The 22,225-nt window shown below is 26.9% G+C and overlaps 2 protein-coding genes across 2 annotated transcripts; one reads left to right on the plus strand and one right to left on the minus strand.

The window, feature by feature from the left end:
* Window positions 1-129: 129 nt before the first annotated feature.
* On the plus strand, window positions 130-5,045 carry LOC126908603 (ralA-binding protein 1). The gene is made up of 10 exons (XM_050690834.1): window positions 130-448; window positions 518-596; window positions 693-913; window positions 978-1,094; window positions 1,170-1,314; window positions 1,415-1,580; window positions 2,109-2,652; window positions 4,080-4,230; window positions 4,616-4,691; window positions 4,756-5,045. The coding sequence occupies exons 1-10, from the start codon at window positions 367-369 to the stop codon at window positions 4,861-4,863; spliced, it is 1,689 nt and encodes a 562-aa protein (XP_050546791.1). The 5' UTR covers window positions 130-366; the 3' UTR covers window positions 4,864-5,045.
* Window positions 5,046-6,767: 1,722 nt separating this feature from the next.
* On the minus strand, window positions 6,768-21,279 carry LOC126906657 (uncharacterized). Its single transcript, XM_050687357.1, has 7 exons — window positions 20,950-21,279; window positions 18,588-18,735; window positions 13,649-13,815; window positions 8,651-8,759; window positions 8,430-8,567; window positions 7,748-7,863; window positions 6,768-7,103 (listed from the first exon to the last, which is right to left on the minus strand). Exons 1-7 carry the CDS (start codon window positions 21,136-21,138, stop codon window positions 6,885-6,887), a joined length of 1,086 nt encoding a protein of 361 aa, XP_050543314.1. The 5' UTR covers window positions 21,139-21,279; the 3' UTR covers window positions 6,768-6,884.
* Between the last annotated feature and the right edge of the window lie 946 nt (window positions 21,280-22,225).

The following is a 22,225-nucleotide window of genomic DNA, read 5'->3' on the forward strand; positions in this document are numbered from 1 at the left end:
ACGACGCCGTTGATAACCGATAGAAGAGGATACCTTTCAGTTATACAACATGCGGCAGCTGTTTAGTAGTAAATGAAGTGCGCAACGAAAATTCTCACACCTTTTTTGATCAATGAACCGTATTCAGACATGAAATTATAGTCGAACGTAAAAATACGTTTTTTTATCAATTGTTGTCTTGAATTATTATTATCTCTCCTATAACATTAATCTTGGTCACTGTGTTCTATGCCTGATACCTGCTAACAACGGCCTTTACTTCAAAATATGAAGAATATTATGAGATGGATATTACATTGAAATTTTTGTATTGTTAATCTATTAAACATTTTTTGTTTTTTTTCAATCAACTCTTATTAGGAAGCTATGGACTTTGATAGTCCTGATGTTGAAAAAGATTTTCCAGGCTTATACGCATCCTCCGATGTAGGACATAAAGATAGTGATGGTAAAAACATTAACAACTAGTTGATTCAAAAATATTTATACATTAATATTAATTTTAATTTTTTATAAGGTAAACGCAAAGACAAAAAGGATCGTGGATATGCAGCATTAGAAGGTGAAAGTTCTCCTGAAGAAGAACCTAATGCTAAGTAAGTCAAACACAAACATGTTGTTGTTTGTTATAATACATTTTAGTTTGAATTCCAAATTAAACTATTCAATGTTTGTTGTGATTTTTTTTTTAGAAGTCCATCCAAAATTAAAAAAATTAAGCCTTTTAAGTTTACTTCAAAAAAGGAAAAACATGATAGAATCAAGGACAAAGATTCGAAAGAAGAACATAAAGATAAAAAAAAAGATGGAGAAAAAATGAAAAAAAAGGAAAAATCAAAAGAAAAAATAAAAGACAAAAGGAAGCAAAAAAATATTAATGGAAAAACTGAAATAGACACTAGTGCTTTATATGGTAAATTTATTTTATTTCAATTAATTTAATTTAATAATTATAATAATATTTAATTTTTCTCTAGAGAACCAACCAATATTTGGGGTGCCTTTAGAATTATCATTTGAGCGAAATCCATGTCATGATGATATTCACTTGCCATTGGTTCTGAGAAATTGTATTGATTATGTACAACTAAATGGTAAAATTCATAAAATAATCAGTTACAACTTATAAATTAAAGTTGTTAGTATAATTTTTAATTTTCATCAAATAGGGTTGTGTACTGATGGTGTTTATAAAGTTCCTGGCACAAAATCTAAAGTACAAAATCTTAAAATTCAATATAATAGACGTCAATCTGTAAATCTGTCAGAATATGATTTAGCTATTGTCACAAGTTTACTTAAACAGTATTTGAGGTATATGTATATCAATTTAATTTTTATCAGATTAAATTACTACTACTTAAATGTTTAGTTACATTAATAAAATTATTTAATTATGAATCTACTATTTTAGAGAGTTGCCTGATCCTATTTTAACAACAAATCTGTTGTCAAAATTCGAAAGTTGTGCAGAATCAAGAAATGTAGACTCTACTAAAATATTGATATCTGAACTTCCCAGTTGTAATAGAGATACATTTACATGGTTAATAGTTCATTTTACCAATATAATTGAAAATGTAATTATATATTTTATTATACCTTTTATTCTAATGTGAGGTGTGTAAAGTATATACTCTATTTTTATTTAATTTAATTTGTCATGGAATTATTTGTGTACTATTCTTATGATAAATAATTATCATATATAACATGAAAACTATCATAGTATCTGCATCTATACTAAAAAGTTTTAATAAATTATGATTCTACTTTTCTTCAATGAATGGGCAAGTGTGATTTTACAAATTAAACAATTTTATTAAATATATTTTAAATTATTTAAGCAAGTGGGGTATTCCACATGTTGATAAAATTTATTTAACACAAATATAAAATAAATTTTATCACATTTATCTTGGTATATAAATTTACTGGGTCAACTTTGAAATTGCATTTAAATAAATTATAATATTATTTCATATCATTAAATATGTTAAAATGTAAAAATATACAATAATAACTGTAGTTCATCATTTAATATGATATCAATAATGTGTATATTAAAAATTCATTTTGTTGTTGATATGATTAAATTATTATTATAGGAAAAATATACTAAGATGAATATTGTAAATTTTGGCACTGTTCTCTGTCCAGTTTTACAAATGTCATCATCTCTATTCTCATTTGTTATAAGTAAAAGAAATGAACTTTTTCCCAATGCAATATTACCTAAGTATATACCACCATTGAGATGTGCTAGTCCATACTTACCTTCTAGCAAATATGAAATGTCAGTTGAGTTGAAAAAACAAGAATCATTACTTGGTTATATACATAGAGAAATGAATGCAGGTTTTGTATCCAAAACTAAAGAAGAAGAGTTATGGGATGTTCAAAGAATTATTACTCAGCTGAAAAGAAAACTAAAAGTTATAGAAAAAGACAGTAACAAAACTGATAATGAAAAAAAAACAACTTGTATTGGAACCTATGAAGAAGTCGGTACACAAACTGTGTTAGATAGACAAAGCTCTGAGAATAGTACTTCAGGTCATGCCGAAGTTGTTTCTATTACTAGTGATACTGCTAACACATCAAATTGTGAAGATTCATTGGTTGATGAAGAAATTCAAACTTCAACATCTGGTAAAAATTTTTATTATTTATCTAGGCCTTGCACCTGATTAGGTGCAAGTATATGTATATGTAGCCATACATAACTAAGGCCCAGACACAAATGTCTTAAAAAACATTAAAAAATTTACTTGAAAACTGTTAAATTTGATACATTTAATAGCCTTAAGTATAAAAACACTCTAAAAAAAATTTAAATGACATAAAATATCAATATGGGTATCATCTTTTTTTGCGCATATGAATTTTTAAATCAATTTTTCTCTTTAATTCGTATGTAATAAATGTTATAGTTGTCATATATAAATTGATTGGATTATTTTATATTTTTGTTTTTTATTATATTAGATATTTTTATATTTTATTTTTGGTTTATTAAGTATACAAATATATTCTATTAATTTCTTTTAAACATGTTTATAATACAAAATTTGTTGATATATTTTATAAAATTTATTGTTATATTTATATTTTGTTTGAACTTATGCTTTATAATTAATTTACTGTTCACTTGTACTTTTTCGCTTTGAATTTTTTTTTTATGTCCATACAGAGTTAATATTAAGTTATGATTTTTCATTTGCGAATAGCAATATATTTTGTATTTTGCTGATTGCTACTAAATGTTTGATAGGTTATATATTAATTTCAGCACAGTTATAAATATGGAACTATACAAACATAGATCTATACAAACATTATTAGAACAATATAGTATTAATAATCTTATTTATCTCATATATAATGTATATATGTCTATGTGTTTATCGTGAAAATTGGAATCCATCTATAACAACTATGCTGTCCAACATCAAATCACAGTAACCAAGATTCTTATCAAAATGAACTTCTTTACTAGTCCCATAATAATAACCTGATGATTATTCTATAATATTATGGCATTTATTATAATTAGAATATTATTAAAAATTGTGTATACTCTGGGTATATTTTAGAGAGATATGTGCAATTACCCCCTTTAATGAAATGTGGTTCTAAAAACTTTTTTTTTTAATCATCACTTTGATTTTTAGTAAAAAAAATTCTATAGAATGTTCACCAAAGTAAAAAAAAAAATTAAATACCCTTAATTAATTAAAAATATATTTTACATTTTAAAATACCTTATTTAAACACAATATTTGAATTAAAACAATTAGAATAAAATATTTAAGAAGTATAACTTATTTTCTTTCCTCCTTAAAAATATTTTTATTTAAAAATATAAGTAATTTTAAAAATTTACTTTATAATAACTATCATTAAATAATAATAATGGGTAAACAAAACCTGTATTTTCCATATTAAAAATTAACTAGATTATTGAACCCATAACTTTTTTTAATTAATCCAAAATTAATATCTGTATAAATATTTTAGGTGTAAAGCTTTGTTATTTACTTTTTTTTAACATTAAAGGAAAAAAATTATTTTTATAGATAGTGATAATGATGAACTAGTATTACAGTACGAATCTGAAGAACTCTTGTCCATGATTGCAAATTTAAAAGATAGTATAATTCAAGAAAAATGTGAAATTAATCGACTTGCTTCAAAATTAAAATCTATTGGAAAATATGTTGATATTAGGTATGGAACCCAAATAATAATATTTATCATTTTATAATGTAAAATTTTACTATAATACCTCTCAACAAATCAAAGTTATTTGTTGTTTCAAATATATAACAATATATTACTATAACTCATTAAAATACAAAAATATTCAAAATTTTTATTGTTGTTCATGTAAATTAAAATTAAATAAAACTAAGTATTTATGAGTAAACTTAATTCTTTATTAGATCAACTTATTTACTATTAAATTTATGACAAATGAATTAAAGCAATTAATGAATAATAGACAATGTAATTTTCTCTAAAACCAATAATAATTTTAAAAAATAACTCAACTTTAATATTAAGAAAACTTTTTTTTAATTTACTTATACTAATGTTTTGATATTTTATATAGGAATTATTTTATTCAACCAATACAAAAAATATCACTAGCCAATAATAGTTTAGTAAATGAGTACAAAATATTAGAAGTAAGCATATACAAGTATATTTAAATTTAATTAATCATATTAATAATGTTTTTTTGTACTGTAGTTACAAAGAAATACCCTGTTAAAGAGTATAGTTGAGGAACGAGAAGCTATAATTGATCTTAAAATTCAAATAAAGTTGGCACAGCGAAAACACATAGCACTTGCTTGAAAAAAAACATAATTGAAATATATCTTTATTATTTTATAATTGAGAAAAAAAATGCCAAAGACAAAAAATATTTAATGAATTATATAAAGTATTTTCAACTCTAAATTTTATTTTTAATGTTAAATAAATTTACTTGAATTGTAATATTTAAAAATCAAATTAATTCATATCAGTTTCATAGATATTTTTATGTACAAACATTTTGTTGATTTATTTATTTGTTGACCAATTTTACTTAGTTGAACTGATTATTAAATTTTGTTATTTTATGCAATTTGCACATATTTTGTGAATATTCGTAAATTATTGTGATAAATTTATTGTAATATCTATTCCAGCTAACATATCTTAGTCATTGTTTATTTAAAAACAAATAACTATTACTATTAAAAAAATAAGGTAGTATCAAACTATGTATTTATTTAGTATATTATAAACTTTTATTGAAATTATGTATTCCTTGTTTAAGATATTTATTTAACTATTATTTTAAGCAAAACATTAAGTGTATAAGTAATTAAATTAAATATTTACGATAAAATAAATTATTAAATATCAAACTATCAATTGCATTTATCAATTATTCCAGTTAACATGAAATTCATGTTTTATGTTAAAAGTTACTTTTACTTAGAGTACAACATTAGTTGGAAAGTGTTTAAAAATAACAACAACAAAACATTACATAGTGATTAATTTGTCATGTTGGTATTTTCAGTATATACATGGGAGGTTTCAGCTTATTCTGGTGTATATTTATAATACATAGTCTGTGGAACATGAAAACTCTTTGTATTAAAATGCTTGTTACTCAATAAGTACTTATTCTTAAGTTGTCAATCCATCAAGATTTTTATCAAAAAAAAAAAAAAAATGCTACAAAAATGTCCATTTTGACATTTTGAATAAATACATAATTTATTAAAGACAAATAATAATAAATTTATTTTTAATTAATACCAAAACTAAGATATTTAAAAAAAAAAGTAATACAAAATATTTGCTAGATCAAAAGTTATTTAATTTTTCATAACATTATAGAACACTTTGTAAACATATGTATTTGTGCAACAGTTAAGGGTTATACTAGGGTTCGAATTTCATTGCATATTTTATTTTTTATGATTATTTTAGGACATACTTTCCAAGCACAAAATTCATTTTATGTAATGGCGAATTTTTTATCTTTTTACAGTATTTTTATATGACAATTTTAGACGTTTTTAAGGACATTTTTTAGGATATTTAAGTCGGATTTCTAATTATAATTTATACAATTTGGACTCTTGCGAAATGGACCGATTAGTGTATGTGACTCGCCAATGCTACGCATTTATATTAGGCTTACGGTTGCTACAGAATGTTTGAATTTACCAAAAACGAGTGTTACCGACAGTCTGAAGATAAACAATCGTAAATGGTAAGATTCCAGTACTACAAGTCATTCAAATGCACCAGAGGATCAGTTTTTAGGTTGTACGCATAAAATTTTTCAGGTAGTGCTTAAGTACTATCTGCAAAATTTGCAAAATTTAAACGATTAGCTTATGAGCTGTTTAGGCACTATTATAATAAAGTGAATATCGCTGGATGATGATTGAAAGGGGTAAATTTTTCTTTCTTCTCAAAATGTTTTTTTGTATAACTATATAATTGGAATAGGATGGGGATAGAATAGAGCTTTTGAGCGCCCCACTTATAAAAATTAATATTTAAGATGAGCGTAACCCTTTTTTTTTTATCAATTTTCTTATTCATCAGAAGAATCCTTTGAGCTAAATATAGGTGTGCAGTATTAACAATATTATACATAGAATAAATGAGAATAATTTCACTTTTGTAATTAACAATTAGTACATTGTACAAAATTTAATTCTTATTTTTGAAAATAAAAAGACATTAAAATTTAATAACTTATTTATTAAGTTATTCAACAAAGTTGTGTTCAATGTTATCATAGCAACAACACTTACAATTATACAACATGAATAGTATTGATTATTTTTGTGTTTTCTTTACTTTTAGACAATTACTGAATATCTATGACTTCGTCTTTTTAAGGAATAAGTATCTCTCATTTCTTTCGTTGAATTCATAGCTGAATAATCGATAGGGAAAAAATCAGAAGTTAAGCCACATCTGCCGAATAACCATTGTCCTGATCCATTAGGTTTGGTACCCAGTAACCAGTTAGCAAAGCATAGACTCCATACCTCATAGTCCAAAAGAAAATCACCATTCTATAAAAGTACAATTAAAAGGATATTAATATCAATAGCGTGTTTATAATACACGAAAAAATTAAACATGAATATTATATCAAGTGTTTAAAGTGTAGATGACTTGAATACATACATAATGAAAAATATTTCTTTTATCAGAGACATGTCTATAAAAAAGAATTACTTTTTTATAAAAAAATAATTTTTAAATATATTTCAAAATTCGCCACTAGGGGCTAATGTTTTGCCATATTTCCTACCATCATTAAACAAATGTTTTAATTATAACATGCTTTTTTAGATATTTCAATGAAAATACAGTTTGTACATATTAATATCTATCATATTCAATGACTTATACAAGAGTGAGGTTTAGGGGTTTAATCATCCCATTACGAAAAATGTTCCTACAATAACAGTCGTAATTTTCCCAACAACCAAACAGAGAATCCTGGAGAAAGTAATAACTTTTCTTGTTTTGTAAGAGATTATTATTTTATTTTATGTATACAAAGTTTAACAATAAAATATGATAATTTTATTTTAGCCCTAATTCTATCTAAAAAACAAAATTATACTTGGCTATAGAAGCTTTTTTATTCATAATCAAATAACATTAAATGTTGTCAAATTTTTTTGTCAATATTTATTGCAGTACTCACTGATGTTAAAAACTTATAAACATTGTCAATCATCGGTTCTTTTGATTCTTCACAATTTGAATCTAAAAACGTACAGTAAAACCTTTGTAAATTTTCTCTTTTAATTACACCATTTCCTGCAAATAAAATATAATTTAAATGGGTAAAATCAAATTTAGTTATTTTTATCATGCTAAATAAATTTAAAAAAATAGTAACTTATCGATTTAGACAATTTTTAATAACATGATAGTTAATTAATTTAAAGTAACATTAAATAAATACGTCAGTATCCAATGAGTTTTAATTCAAATTTCATTATTATTTAATAATTAGTAGAAGATATTTATAATCCAAAGCATTGCATTTCTAATTCAGTAAATTTAATTTATAAGTAACTGTATGTATGTTGATAGTTTAAATCTAGACGATTACAAAACCCTATTTTCTAATATGAATTATGCAAACGGATTAACATGTAAAGCGTTATGGCTATACGTATACCCAAATGTAAAATTAAAAAATCCCTTCACGTTGTACATTTCAAATGAGGTGAGAGGTAATTTTGTTAGTATATTATATTTGATAATTATGTGTTGCTTAACAACTATTGATGTGACCTACATTGGGATAGAATAACACAGGTAAGGCTTTATGTTGAATTTTCATATAAGTTTATAAAATTATAACACTACAGAATTACCCGAATCCAACGATTTAAACAAAATGTTCATTAGATATTTGAGCCACAACGGTAGATTTGATATAGTTGAGCATCCGTTTAAGTAATGTTGCCATGTTTTTAACCAATCGTCCATTGATAAGCTAATAAATGCAACATCTGCAATATGAATAATAGAGTTATAAAATTTTATTTCACGATTTTTATGTAAAATTACAATAATTAATTAAATATTTATTAACTTTGGCCTTCTTTGCAAGGAAAAAATACTCGAACTAATTCTTCTAATACTTGTTTCGATATTATATATTCATGGCACTGGGGTGACCAATCTGCGAACCTCCTCAGTTTCTGTACAATCAAAAATAAATTTTCAAATTATTTCATGTTTCAGGGAAAAAAAACAACATCTATAATAAAATAATTTTATTTACAAACTGCTCAAACTAATAATTACTAATAACTTTTTTTTAATTAAGTCTATACTGAAAATAAGTAGAAAATTTTATTTCAAAATATACAGCAGAAAAAAATTAATATTTTCTTACTAGTATACACATTTTAAATATTTTTTTCTAAAAACCTCATTATATTAAAAATATTTATTAATTATTAATTTATATAATTTATATTTGTATCATATAAAAAGACGGTGTGGTCGAGTCGGTAACGCAGCAGTGCTTGACGCGCCTGGTCAAGGTTCGAAACTCGGTCACCGGATGCTTCATATGCCGAAAGAAAGACCAGTTCAGTAATTGGAGTCGCCATCCCTCTCTCAACAACGGACAAACCACCAGTACCCCTAAGTATCAACGATTAAGAAACCTCCTACTATGAGGATACCATGTAATGGCCTAATAAAACATTAAAGAAATAAAACATTTATATAAATATATATTTTAATAGGTCTATTAAAAATGTAATCACAGTATCTCAATATTATAGAATAGTAATAAATAGTATTACCAAATACTTTTCTGAAAAGTAAAACTGATACTATTAAATATTTGATACTTAAATATAAAACACTAATCAATTAAATTATAATAGTAAATAATAAGAAAAAAGGCTATCTACCTGATCACCGATTTTATGGAGGCGCTTTCCCGACGCGGATACGCTGGCGTGATAAGATGGGTCAAAATCGATATACACTCGTTAAAACTTCTATTGGTGCCGATGCACGTGAACGACAACCATTGTGACATCATGACTGTAGTCGATGTACCCGAAAAGACGATCACGTTATTCGACAGTCTCAACTCCTACAATGGCCCTTACCATATCGATTAGATATTGAGACAATATCTAATCGAATAGGAGGTCGAAAACTTCGGATATTCTTCCCAGTGGACTTAAAGGTACCGAAAAGCTGTGCAACAACGCAACGGTTATGATTGCGGACCGTTCTCTTTGGAGTTGGTCGAGAAGATGTTCAGAGACCACTGCACGCCGATCAACCCGCTCGAAATGCCTTATGTCCGGTTGAGGCATAAGTACGAACTAGAAGCCGGCACATTATTCCAATTTTGACGTTTATATAATATTTTTGCCCATCATCAAGATTCACGTTTACCAATCACGATCTTATACGACACACCGATTTCGACTAATACCGATCAACTCATCAATACCCATGAAAATATGTAATATTCACTTTATAACTCTATTTTTCCGCCCCAGTCGCTGTACTTACAATTTACACTGTCGTGTTTAATCAAAGTACACGCTGGAGATGGTTTTTTTTTTCATTGGAAACACGTTTTCTACGATATTCTTCAATGTGCAACATTGAGTTTCTAATGTGTGAACATCGAATTCGATGTTATTCGATTTCGTTAGAAATATTATACATTTTTTATTTTTTTATTTATTTCAATTTGTCTACTATAACTTTATAATAGTACCTCTTTTGTACATACAAATTCATTAATTATTGTAATTTTTTTTTATACATATTGTGTGGTTGTCATTTTATATACTTTTAATATATGTTATTTCTATAATGTTACAATTGCATTCGCAATCCTATTTCAAATTTTTTTTTTTATTATTTTCGTTGTATATATGTTTGTTTTCTTGTGTGAATATTTTTTCTTTCTAATTTGAACTTGTATAGATTTTATATCTAATATGATATATGTGATTTATTATTATCAATATATGTGTATAATTTTATTATTTTTTTTAATAAAACTTACTTGTGAAAAGCGTGTGGTCTTTTAAGTAACTAGCGATATTTTTAGATATAATTTTTTTGATAGCCTATAGTACCCTACGGCATCAAATTACTAACCACGAATCCAAACGGATATTGCGCGGAATAGATGGCTAAAAAATGCAAGAGTTTTTCTATAATTATACGTTTCATCAAATTTTGACCACTGTAAGACAATTACGATATGTATACGAATACTGTTTGGCCACCAACCAACCGTTAAGAAATATCATTACTTTTGCAAACAAAATTATCATATTAATCTATTTTATATTATAAAAATAAAATCTAATTAAGAAAAAATACTAATTGATAACGACCTTTGGTCCTTTTTTTCCAATATTTTAAAATAAAGAATGATGGTGAGGGCCAAGTATTGTTTTAATTAGATATTTCTTGACCGAATATCTCTTTTCCCAAACAAATATTAAAACTGTTAATTACTTTTGGTGTAGTGGTCCAAATATTGTTAATGTCTTAATTAGATCAATTTTTTATTTTATAAGTTTGGTAAATATGTACGTTTCCATTTTTAAAAATAAAGTGGACGCCCTTTTAAGGTATAAATATTAATTAAAAAAGTAATTAATAAATCGAGAAATATATGTAACAATGACCAGAAGTAATTATCTTAACATAATTATTATTTTAATTGAAATCAAGTGGCTATCGTTGATGTACATAATATGATTTAGGTGATTTATTATTATTTTTAAATTAAAATTATTAATTTAATTTATAAAACAGGTGCAAAAAAATTTGTAATGCAAGATAAAATACTTAAAAAATTTAGTAGGGGAAACGGGAGCTTGTTGACCCACTTTTTACAATCTTTGCTTTCGTATCAGTAATATTTCAGATATAAAATTATTAAATCTGCAGAGGCATAGGCTATTAAATACGAATGTAAAAAAATAACTTACTCATTATTTATATTAGTTTTATCTACAAATTTATAAAATGTAAATATCACAGATTAACTTAAAGTCGAATATAATAATTTTTCCTTCGAAAAACATGATTTTAAATTAATTTAACTTTTCTTGAATGGAAGGAGCTCAAAAGACCCCGTGCAATAAAGGATTATACAAAACAAAAGAAATCATTTAAGTCATCTAGCTGATAATTTCAACGGCCACGCGATGTGTTTATCGTGAAACAAAGTGTGTAAACTGTATACTGTAATTATTTATATTTACTTTTGTGCGAATTTGCTTGGATACCGAATAAATGCACTTAGAGTAAATAATTTTGAACGAATCACGGCGATTTTTGTTTTGGAGAGCAATTAAAATTTTTTTAAATTCTCGTAAAAAATGTACGATTTCTCTGCATACAGCCTTTACCGTTGTATATTGAATCATTTTCGGCAGACGAAAATCACGATATGTATATAAACACCGTATTGGCCACCGATCGGTCAGAAACGACCAATATTGCTAAAATGCCCTACGGCGTCAATTACTAACCGTGAATCCAAACGGATCTTACGCGAATAAGATTGCTACCAAACCGGAAAAGATCGCTAAAACTGACATGAATATGAAATCAAAGCCATCGACTCCCGGACTGATAAAAAACAAACGAAACAGTACTACAGATTATGACTTTACGTTTACAAAAATCAAAAGGCTTTCGCAGGGCACTCCATATTCTTGCATGTCCAAAAAACGAAAGCTCACTACGACTACCGACTACTATGCGACCAAAAAAATGAAGCACACTACTGACGACGACATCGATAAGCCCAACGGATTGGTCTTGAAAGTCTGGTAGCTCGACAAGACACCATCGTTTTCCCTCGAGTACACAGTTCGAATAACACGATTACAACAACTGAATCAATCGACATAGACTCGGCCGAGAGCGATACTGATGGTTCCTCCTTATGCGGTAAACGACTAGTCCATTAACTAGACTTAAATAAACGGCATTAAAATATATAATAGTATTTAAAATTAGATAAATTATAAAAGCGAAAAACTAATCGATCGGATTAAAAAGTAAATAATTTGGCTTGTAGACGTGCCGTCGCGAGATTTGAACGAGAAAAAGAAGAACCCGCCCTCGTAAGATTCGTTTTTCAGTCCGACGACGTGGTACAGCGGCAACACAATCAACGCGTAATTAAGTCTGATTGCACCGCGTTCGCAAGGCAAAGTGCACTACCTGATCACCGATTTTATGGAGGCGCTTTCCCGACGCGGATACGCTGGCGTGATAAGATGGGTCAAAATCGATATACACTCGTTAAAACTTCTATTGGTGCCGATGCACGTGAACGACAACCATTGTGACATCATGACTGTAGTCGATGTACCCGAAAAGACGATCACGTTATTCGACAGTCTCAACTCCTACAATGGCCCTTACCATATCGATTAGATATTGAGACAATATCTAATCGAATAGGAGGTCGAAAACTTCGGATATTCTTCCCAGTGGACTTAAAGGTACCGAAAAGCTGTGCAACAACGCAACGGTTATGATTGCGGACCGTTCTCTTTGGAGTTGGTCGAGAAGATGTTCAGAGACCACTGCACGCCGATCAACCCGCTCGAAATGCCTTATGTCCGGTTGAGGCATAAGTACGAACTAGAAGCCGGCACATTATTCCAATTTTGACGTTTATATAATATTTTTGCCCATCATCATTTATTATTATCTATAGATATGTACATTTTATTAATAAAAAAGTGATCTTATTTTCTATAATTATACTGAATTTCTTTAATATTATTTTCAAATTATTAAGATTTCATTAGTAATTTTATATGTTTTCCAATAAGCGGTTCAAATTTACACTTTGTCAATGAGTGTAATTTTTTCTTTTATTATTAAAATGTGGCACTTTCAGATTTTGCCGAATTTAAGTTTATTGATAATTAAGTAATCTATGTTAACTTGCTGCAGTATCCCTAATACGGCTGTATTTTTTATGATAGTCTATTATATATAAATTTATACTTATTTATTGCTATTAATTATAAATAATTTTATTTTGTTTCTAAAAGAAATATACCTCGAACAACTGATGAAAATCATGTTCAAATACAAACCCATCACAATCTCCATCTAAATAATATTTGAAGAAATGTATAAACTTTTCCTCCTGTATAGAAGACAATTCAACTAGATAATCCGTCTTTTTTTCATTGGTTTTGCCTGAACAACGTTTCACCCAAGTAGCTGTAACCAGTATATTCAAATGTTTCACAAAGTTCTAATAAAAAATAAATTGTCAACATTTTCATAATTTTATAATAAATATAATATTTGTTAATCTATTTTTTTACTTAAAGTTCTTAATGACAAATTTCAGTAGTCACCTCAATTTTGTGGGAGAGCGGCATACCACGTTCAAGTATTTCAAGAATTATTAATGATTTTATACATAGACCAGAGGAGGAGTGAGACCAAGAAATATTTAATACATAATAATAGTAGCAGCCACTCCTCACTTTCAGTCATTATTTTAAATTGTTAATAAGTTCTAAAATACTAATCCAAGAGTTATTATTAGTCATTTAAAATAGTCATTTTCTTAAGTAAACCATTATCTTATTAATAAACTAGTTAATAATTTATTTTCCCATTAAAAAAATTTTATTTGACACCATCATAAGACATAATATATAAATAAAATAAAACTTCATGATTGATAGATTGATAATAATATACAATAGAATAAAAAAAAACAGTAAAAAATTAGTAATATTATTTTTTTTTTTTATTAATTAGGTCGTTAATGATAAAATAATTTTTTTTTAATAACCTTTATTAAGCTTCTATCTTTATTTTATTGTTAATTCATCTTAAATTAGGCATTTGCATTTAAAAGCCGTAAAAAATTTTAGAAACTACTTATTTGTAAAAAAATTAACAGCCCTTCCTCTAAAAAAATGATTAATATATAAGCAACGTTAATATATACTAACATTACTTATATTCCCTATGATAACACACCTGAATATTATATACTAGATAAGGTAAATTAATATTACATGTAAATATAACATACCCATAATTATCACTATTTCTTATTGCCATAATTTTACACAAATATAGAAAGTTATCAAAAGAATTATTTTAAATTATATTTAGACTTAAAAATTAGTGTTTCAAGGGTTGTTATATGAGGAGACGGGAGTGCAATCCCCAACTAGTCAATATTATATAGTCTTATTCGGTTTCTTTTAGTTTTTCAATCATAAATAAATAAAGTTTTTTTATGTTCATTCCTTATAAGGGTGTCAAGTTTAATTTTTCAAATAAAAACACACATAATTAACTACCTTATTTATTAGACAATAATCTAATTAAGAAATTGACTGATCAGTAACAATTTTTGACCAGTTGTTCGGAAATTATTATCAAGTAATGACAGGAGATAGAGTAGGTACTGCTATTTTTATAACTAAACGTTTCGCGCCCGTACTTTTCCTCTGACCTTGATATAAATATGTCAATAACATCCGAAGTACTATTTAAACTTTAAAATGTTAGTAAAATTAATATATTTTGACAATTTAAATACACACGACAAACCGTTCTATTTAGAAAAAAAAAATTCATGTGAAAATTTTTTAAAAATTTAATTTTTAATGTTTTGTAAAAAAAAACATTTGTATGTATTTTGATAAAAATGAAACAAGGTAAACTATAAACATTTTCTTATATTATTTGAAAAAAAACTTTATGCATATTTTTAGTACTCTTAAATATCTACTTATAATTCCGTTTTTAGAAAATTGTTATGAAAATCTATAAAATAAATTTCATTTTGAAATAACATTTTCAATAAACAATTGAAAATGTAATTAATTAATTATAATACTTGTATTAAATATTATAGAATTTATATTGGTAACTATCAATATAAATTATAAAAAACCCAGCACAGGGGGTCGCGGCACAGTGGTGACGTGGCATAGATGGATCAAGTATAATGATATCTGACAGTGATTAAAATCACTATAAAAAAAAAACGCTTCGATGCAAATCTTTAGATAGTGATTAATTTTAAAAAATTGGAATATTCCNAGTGTTTAATTTTAAAAAATTGGTGGATTATTCCAAAAGCTACATGATCTGCTAGTTCATTATTAATATCCTAATTAAGATAAAGTATGTCGAATGAAAAAGGGATTATTAAAAAATATTATTTCTCATAAAAAAATAATGTTGATCCATACACTTTTCATTATGTCATAGCATTATAAAGTTAAAAATGTAATAAATAAAATCGAAAATTTTCATCGAAAAATAGCATTCGGTAGCCATTTTCACCGTGAAGATAAAATAAAGTCCGAAATTTTTTTTTTGCATAATAAATTAAATTACATTAGCTTTAATTTAAGATATATATAAAAGTGTCAGACTTTCCGGAACACTTTCAAAAGTTAAGTTGAAAAAGTTCTACTTTCTATATGCATTTTTTAGATTTAAACCCCCCTCGTATATAGGGAAATGGTCCGATTTAAAAAACAATATGTCGAATGAAAGATGTATATAAATACTACTTCTCATGAAAAAATTGTATTGATTCATACATTTTTCAAATAGTTATAGCATAATAAAATTAAAAATGTAAAATACAAAATCGAAAATTTTGACACAAAAATAGCATTTGGTAGCCATTTTCACCGTGAAGATAAAATAAAGTCCGAACATTTTTTTTTTCATTATAAAGTATATTACATTAGCTTTAATTTAAGATATATATAAAAGTGTAAGACCTTCCGGAACATTTTCAAAAATCAAGTTGAAAAAATTAATTTTTTGTGTAAAAGTTGTCATTTTATATCCCCCCCTGTGGGCTAGTAAAGGGTTAAATTTATAAAAAAAAATATACCAAATGATAGGTACAGACATAAAGCATCTATTAAAAAAAAAAATTATATTGACTTGTTCATTTTTGAAAAAGGTATGGCAGTTTTAATTAAAAAAAATTGAAAAAATTAGCGATTTTTAAATTTGTAATTTTTTTGGTGATTTCTCCCATTTACGGGGAACGAGGTAAATTTTTTCAATTTTTGAGGGTAATGTCTTTGATTAGATAGGATTTGTGATCTTTTAACGTATCGTTGAAAAAAATCGGTTCGGTAAGAGCTGAGAAAAAGTGGTAACAGACACAAAAAAAAAAAAAACACATCATAGTAAAATTAATACCTTCTCAGCTTCGCATCGAAGCTAAAAGTTTTTAAAATGAATGTTGAAAAAAGAAGACTTAAAAAAGGATGGAGAGATGTTAATGAATGCAATGTAAGGACGGCTGACGTGAGTGTAGATCATGTGGGAGATCATGTCAAGTGGAAGTTTAGGATAAGGGTGACCGACTCCTAGTACAAAAGAATAAGAGAGAAACGTCAATAATAAAGGACTAGTTTGATTTTTTTCCTGGAAAGTCAATGATGGAGCCAGATTTTTGTGTAAGACAACTAAAAAAAAAGTATAGGGAAAAGAAATTAAAGCTGTGTATGGTATTTATAGATTTGGAGAAAGCGTATGATAGAGTATCGAAAAAGGTTTTAAAGTGGATATTAATAAGAAAAAAAATAACAAAAAGTAAATTAATATAATAGAAGATATGTATGATGACACTTATACCAGGGTAAAGAGTGTGGGCGGAGTAACAGAAGATTTTAGGGTAAGAATAGAGTTGCACCAAGGTTCTGCCTTAAGACCTTACTCTTATTTTCTATAGTGATGGATGAAATAAATAAAGAAATACAAGGAGAGGTGCTTTGGAGCATGTTGTTCACCGACGATATATTGTTAATAAGGAGGAAATTAATCAAAGACTAGGATCTGAATATCAGCTCTTGATGTAAAGGGATTAAAAATAAATAGAAGTAGACAGAGTATAAAAAGTACAAGTTTGACAAAGAAGAACAAGAGGTAGGTGAACTGTAATCAATGACAATAAGTAAATAAATGATAAGAGATGGAAAGTTTTAAGTATTTAGGATTATTTGTACAAAATAACGGTGGTATTGACGAGGATGTAAGACACAGAATTAAGTGCGGATGGGTGAAGTGGAGAGAAGCATCTGATGTGTTATGCGATTAGAGAATTTCAATGAGGCTGAAAGATAAGTTTTATAAGACTGTAGTGAAACCAGCTATGATGTATGGTTCAAAGGGTTGGGCGGTTGAAAAGAAAGTAGATTAGAGAATGAGTGTAGAAAAAATTTAAATACTTAGATGGATGAGTGGAGTGACAAAAGATGATAGGATAAGGAACGGACATATAAGAGGGAGTAAAGGAGTAACGCCAATATAGTATAAGACTAAAGAGACTTCAATGGATTGTATTATAAGTATATAATAGTATAAGACTAATAGACTTAGATGGTTTGGTCATGTTATGAAGTGAGAGGAAGCTGTAAGAACAGTTATAGAAATGAATATTGAAGAAAGAAGAGATAGAGGAAGACCATAAAGGAGATGGAGAAATGTTATTTAATGCGATGTGAGGACGGCTGATGTGTGGGTAGATGATATGAGAGATCGTGTTAAGTGAGAGTTTAGGATAAGGGTGATCGACCTCAAGTAGTTGGAATAAAGCCGAAGAAAAAGAAGAAGTAATCGTTGATAATCGTTGATAATCTGTGATAATCATTAGTAATCTTTTATAATTATTGTAATAAAGTGTAAAAATATTGATTAGGAGGATTACCCTCTGTAAACAATAAGTTTTAACATAGTCTAAAAAGAAAATATTAAAAAAAAATTCGGCAAAATGATAATTGTATCAAAAGTTGTAAGCGATGTCAATTAGGTTTGAGATAGCTTGTATATTTACAATAATTTTAAGTAATCAAAAACGCATAATTTGTTAGTAACACAAAATTTAAGAAAGCTTAAAATATTGGGGATTTGAGCTCCTCTAGCCCCTATATTCCGCCAGTGATAAAAATATAAAATTTCCAAAGCAAACAACAAAGAAAGTAATTTACCTCTTATGTACACTTCAAGTGCAGAATTCACACATTCTTCATCCTCCGTTATTTGTACTTCTGGTTGCGGAATTGAATTAGTATTACTCTTCCATGACATGGTTCTTCGTAATAACTGTTTTGTTCGATCTCTAGTGCGATCGCAAGCCTAAAATGTTTAATAGTTATTAGATTATGAAGAATTTTATTTACAGTGACGGATTTAGTGGGGGGGAAAGAATACAGTAATCCTTTTTAAACCCATTGATAGTATCGGAAAACAATTATGAGCCATAAAAATATGCGTGTCAAGTCAAAAAACTCAATTAAGTACCAATACGAACAATTTTTTTCTTAGCTCACCGTAGAAAAATGCTAGATCCACCCTTGTTGGCCTAAATTATAAGTACTCGCACTGTTTAGCACCGAAGCTGTAGTATCGGCGCTAAACTCAAAATATCAATTAACGTAGCTTTGTTTTTAAAAATATTGTATACATCAGATTTCAGACTATAAGCTTTTAATGATCATTTAACTACTTTTTCTATTTCCAGTTAAATTAAAAAATTAACACAAGTGACAAAATATTACTTGAAAAACGTCGTTTATAAAACAAACATATCAGCAGAAAAATCTTATCTTATGCGTGACTAATGTGACATGCCTGAAAATTATCATGTACAACAATTTACATACTTTTCTTCATTATCAATTAATAGGAACAAATTAAATTCTGATAAATATTTATATTATTTAAATTATACATTCACTATTATATAATTTTTAAGTATACAAGATAAAATAAAATAAAATAATTTATAATATATATTTATTTAGTGAACACTGTAATATTTATTTTGTGCATACGCTATTACAAAATTCAAGCTATTTTATAATTTATATATATTTATAATTAATATAGCAATTTATATAATTACTTTTGATACACCAAATAAGTTATTTAAGCGCCCATTTTGTTTTATTTCTTTAGTAAAATTAATTAACACAGACTTTTTTAAATTAATTAAATTTTATAAACACAACATATTTTGCAATCCATCAATGTAGCAGGTTGAAGGGTTTAATAATTATTAGATAATTTTTTTTCAAATTACATAATTTTCTACTAAAAAATAGGCTGTTCCACACATGAGACGACATAGAATAATATGTATAAAATAATAATTATGTAACATGATGATATAAAATACAGGTACGAAATAAATGCACCTAACGTCTTTAATGTGTAGCGACATAAGTACACAACGACGAGTCATGTTTATTCACTCTAGTTACAAGGCAAACAGGGATGGGTTGCATTTTCAATACTAGTAGGTAGAGTTTTACACTTAGCTAATAGTACTTGTACTAGTTTCCCTGATTACAAGTACAAAGATCAGACCACATTATGTTTTTATAAGACATGACTTTTTATTAAAATAAACATACGGTTTTATACCTAATAACTAGTTCTATGTTAACAGGTCTATAGTTTCAATCATTTAACGACACATTTTTTCTATTTTTACAAGACATTCATAACCATAAGCAACTCAATGGGAAACATTCATTAAATTTCCCAGGATGGCTGTTTAATCATAAATGATCTATATAACATTGTGATAATACATTCTACATTATGACACTACTTTATAATTTAATGATGCTTAAAACTTGAGGATTAGTATTTAAAGAGCACCCTAACTAAAATTGAAGTTGTGTAATTTTATGAAAGTAATATCTTGTACTTAATTTGATATTATATGTAAAAAAGTTCACTATATATTTTACCCAAGAGTACTTAAAATGTTGATTCATAAACACAAATTAAAAATTAAATTTTTTTATTTGTAAATAATAAACATAATACAACAAATATCAATAACTAGTATATATTTAATAAACAAATGCTTATTAAAAAAACAATGATTTAATCTATTACTTTTACACCAATATAAAAATTAAGTAAATATACTACGATTGAGAATGAAATCATTACAACTAAATAGTAAATTTTGAAGAGGACTTATCGGCAATTTGTCCTAAATAAGTACGATGGGTTAGTAGTCCACTCTAAAATAAAGAATAAAGGGTTTAGAATACGTAATTGTTATAATGAAAAATTAATTTTTAGACTGGCATCGAGGGAATTCTACTCCCACAAATATTCTAATATAATTATACAGAGTGTTCAGTAAATAAGGAAACGAATTTCTATTGTACTCATTGTTTGTAACAATTTAACTGTTTCCTAACTTACTGAACACCCTGTATATCCTCTGTAATGTATTATTTAATATAATAAACTATACAGTTTTTGAATTAATAACCATAATTATGATTTTTATAAGAGTCGTAGTCGATTATTTTTATAGTGACCTACCTGTTTCCATGTAGAAGTAATTTTAGCTGTTGTGAGCACGTTTTGTGTATCGCCTGTCGCATAAGTGCTTTGTTTCTTTTTATCCGTAATAACCACCGCTTGAACTTCTGGCAAACTCTTCAAACTATGTGACCGCATGTGTTTACCATTCGTCGTTGAAGCAGCGTGGCTAGTTTTAATAGTAGTCATATCTTGTAATCCGTCCACGTGTGAAGCAGACAACCGATTAGCTCGTGACACAACGGTTCACTGAAATTATTTTTGTTTAAGCGCGCTCTGAATGCTAGTCAAGTACAATAATGCATCTGTACATAAAATGAACACCTAAATATACACGCAATAAGAACAATAAGTCTCTACGATCGTAGTGGGTTTGATGTCATGGCACACTTATTAAAGGGTGAAAAGGGAGACACAATGAGTTTTTCTTTATTTTAGGTCGGTCATATTCTCTGGCTAACATGCGACCATGTCGTTTACACGCGATTGTCAAATGTTAACAGTATTAACTGTTTAGTATGTATACGCTGTTATACTGTATTGACTATCAATTTTTTTAAATTTTTATTTATTTTAAACGTGGTCACATTTAAGAACGGGCGTGATATATAAAAATACTTTTGAATAAATCAAATATAAACTATTATTTAGTATCACTTCATTAAAATAAATTATTATATATCTGAGATAAATAATTAAAAAACGCTAGAAATCCTATAAAGTGGTAATATTACTACCTTAAAAATATTGAATTAGAAAATAGGAGCGCAACTGTCCTATCGAATCATTATATTTCATATTTTATTATTTTCTAAAACTAAAAACGGTTCATATGGAAAATTAATCCAACTTAAAGAAAATTTAATAGTGTTTAACCGATACCAATAATCGATATTAGCTAAATCAGGTATTGATTTCTTATTTTAATGTAATTAATCTATTAAGGTTGTAGTGATCATAACAGTTCATATTCAATATTTTCGATACTTATTTGAAAGTTGAAATATAATTTAAATCAAATATCCTTCTTTATTTGCTTAAGAACTTTATTACAGTATAAATTTTAGTAAAAAAATATCATTAACTGATTTTTTTTGGAAAAGCTCAAAAAAGAGATAGCTTAGGCATTTTTTTTTCAATTAGTGTCGTAAGAACTTGTTCTGATTTACCAATTTGTGGGCCCAATAAAATTTAATGTAGTAAGCCCCTTAAAAAACAACAAACCCTAAATTATAACTAATCCAAAATATGTTAATAACCGTTAAAATGTATACAT

This window comes from Daktulosphaira vitifoliae, unplaced genomic scaffold (genome assembly GCF_025091365.1).
Source record: "Daktulosphaira vitifoliae isolate Bord-2020 unplaced genomic scaffold, ASM2509136v1 Scaffold_5, whole genome shotgun sequence".
NCBI lineage: Eukaryota > Metazoa > Arthropoda > Insecta > Hemiptera > Phylloxeridae > Daktulosphaira > Daktulosphaira vitifoliae.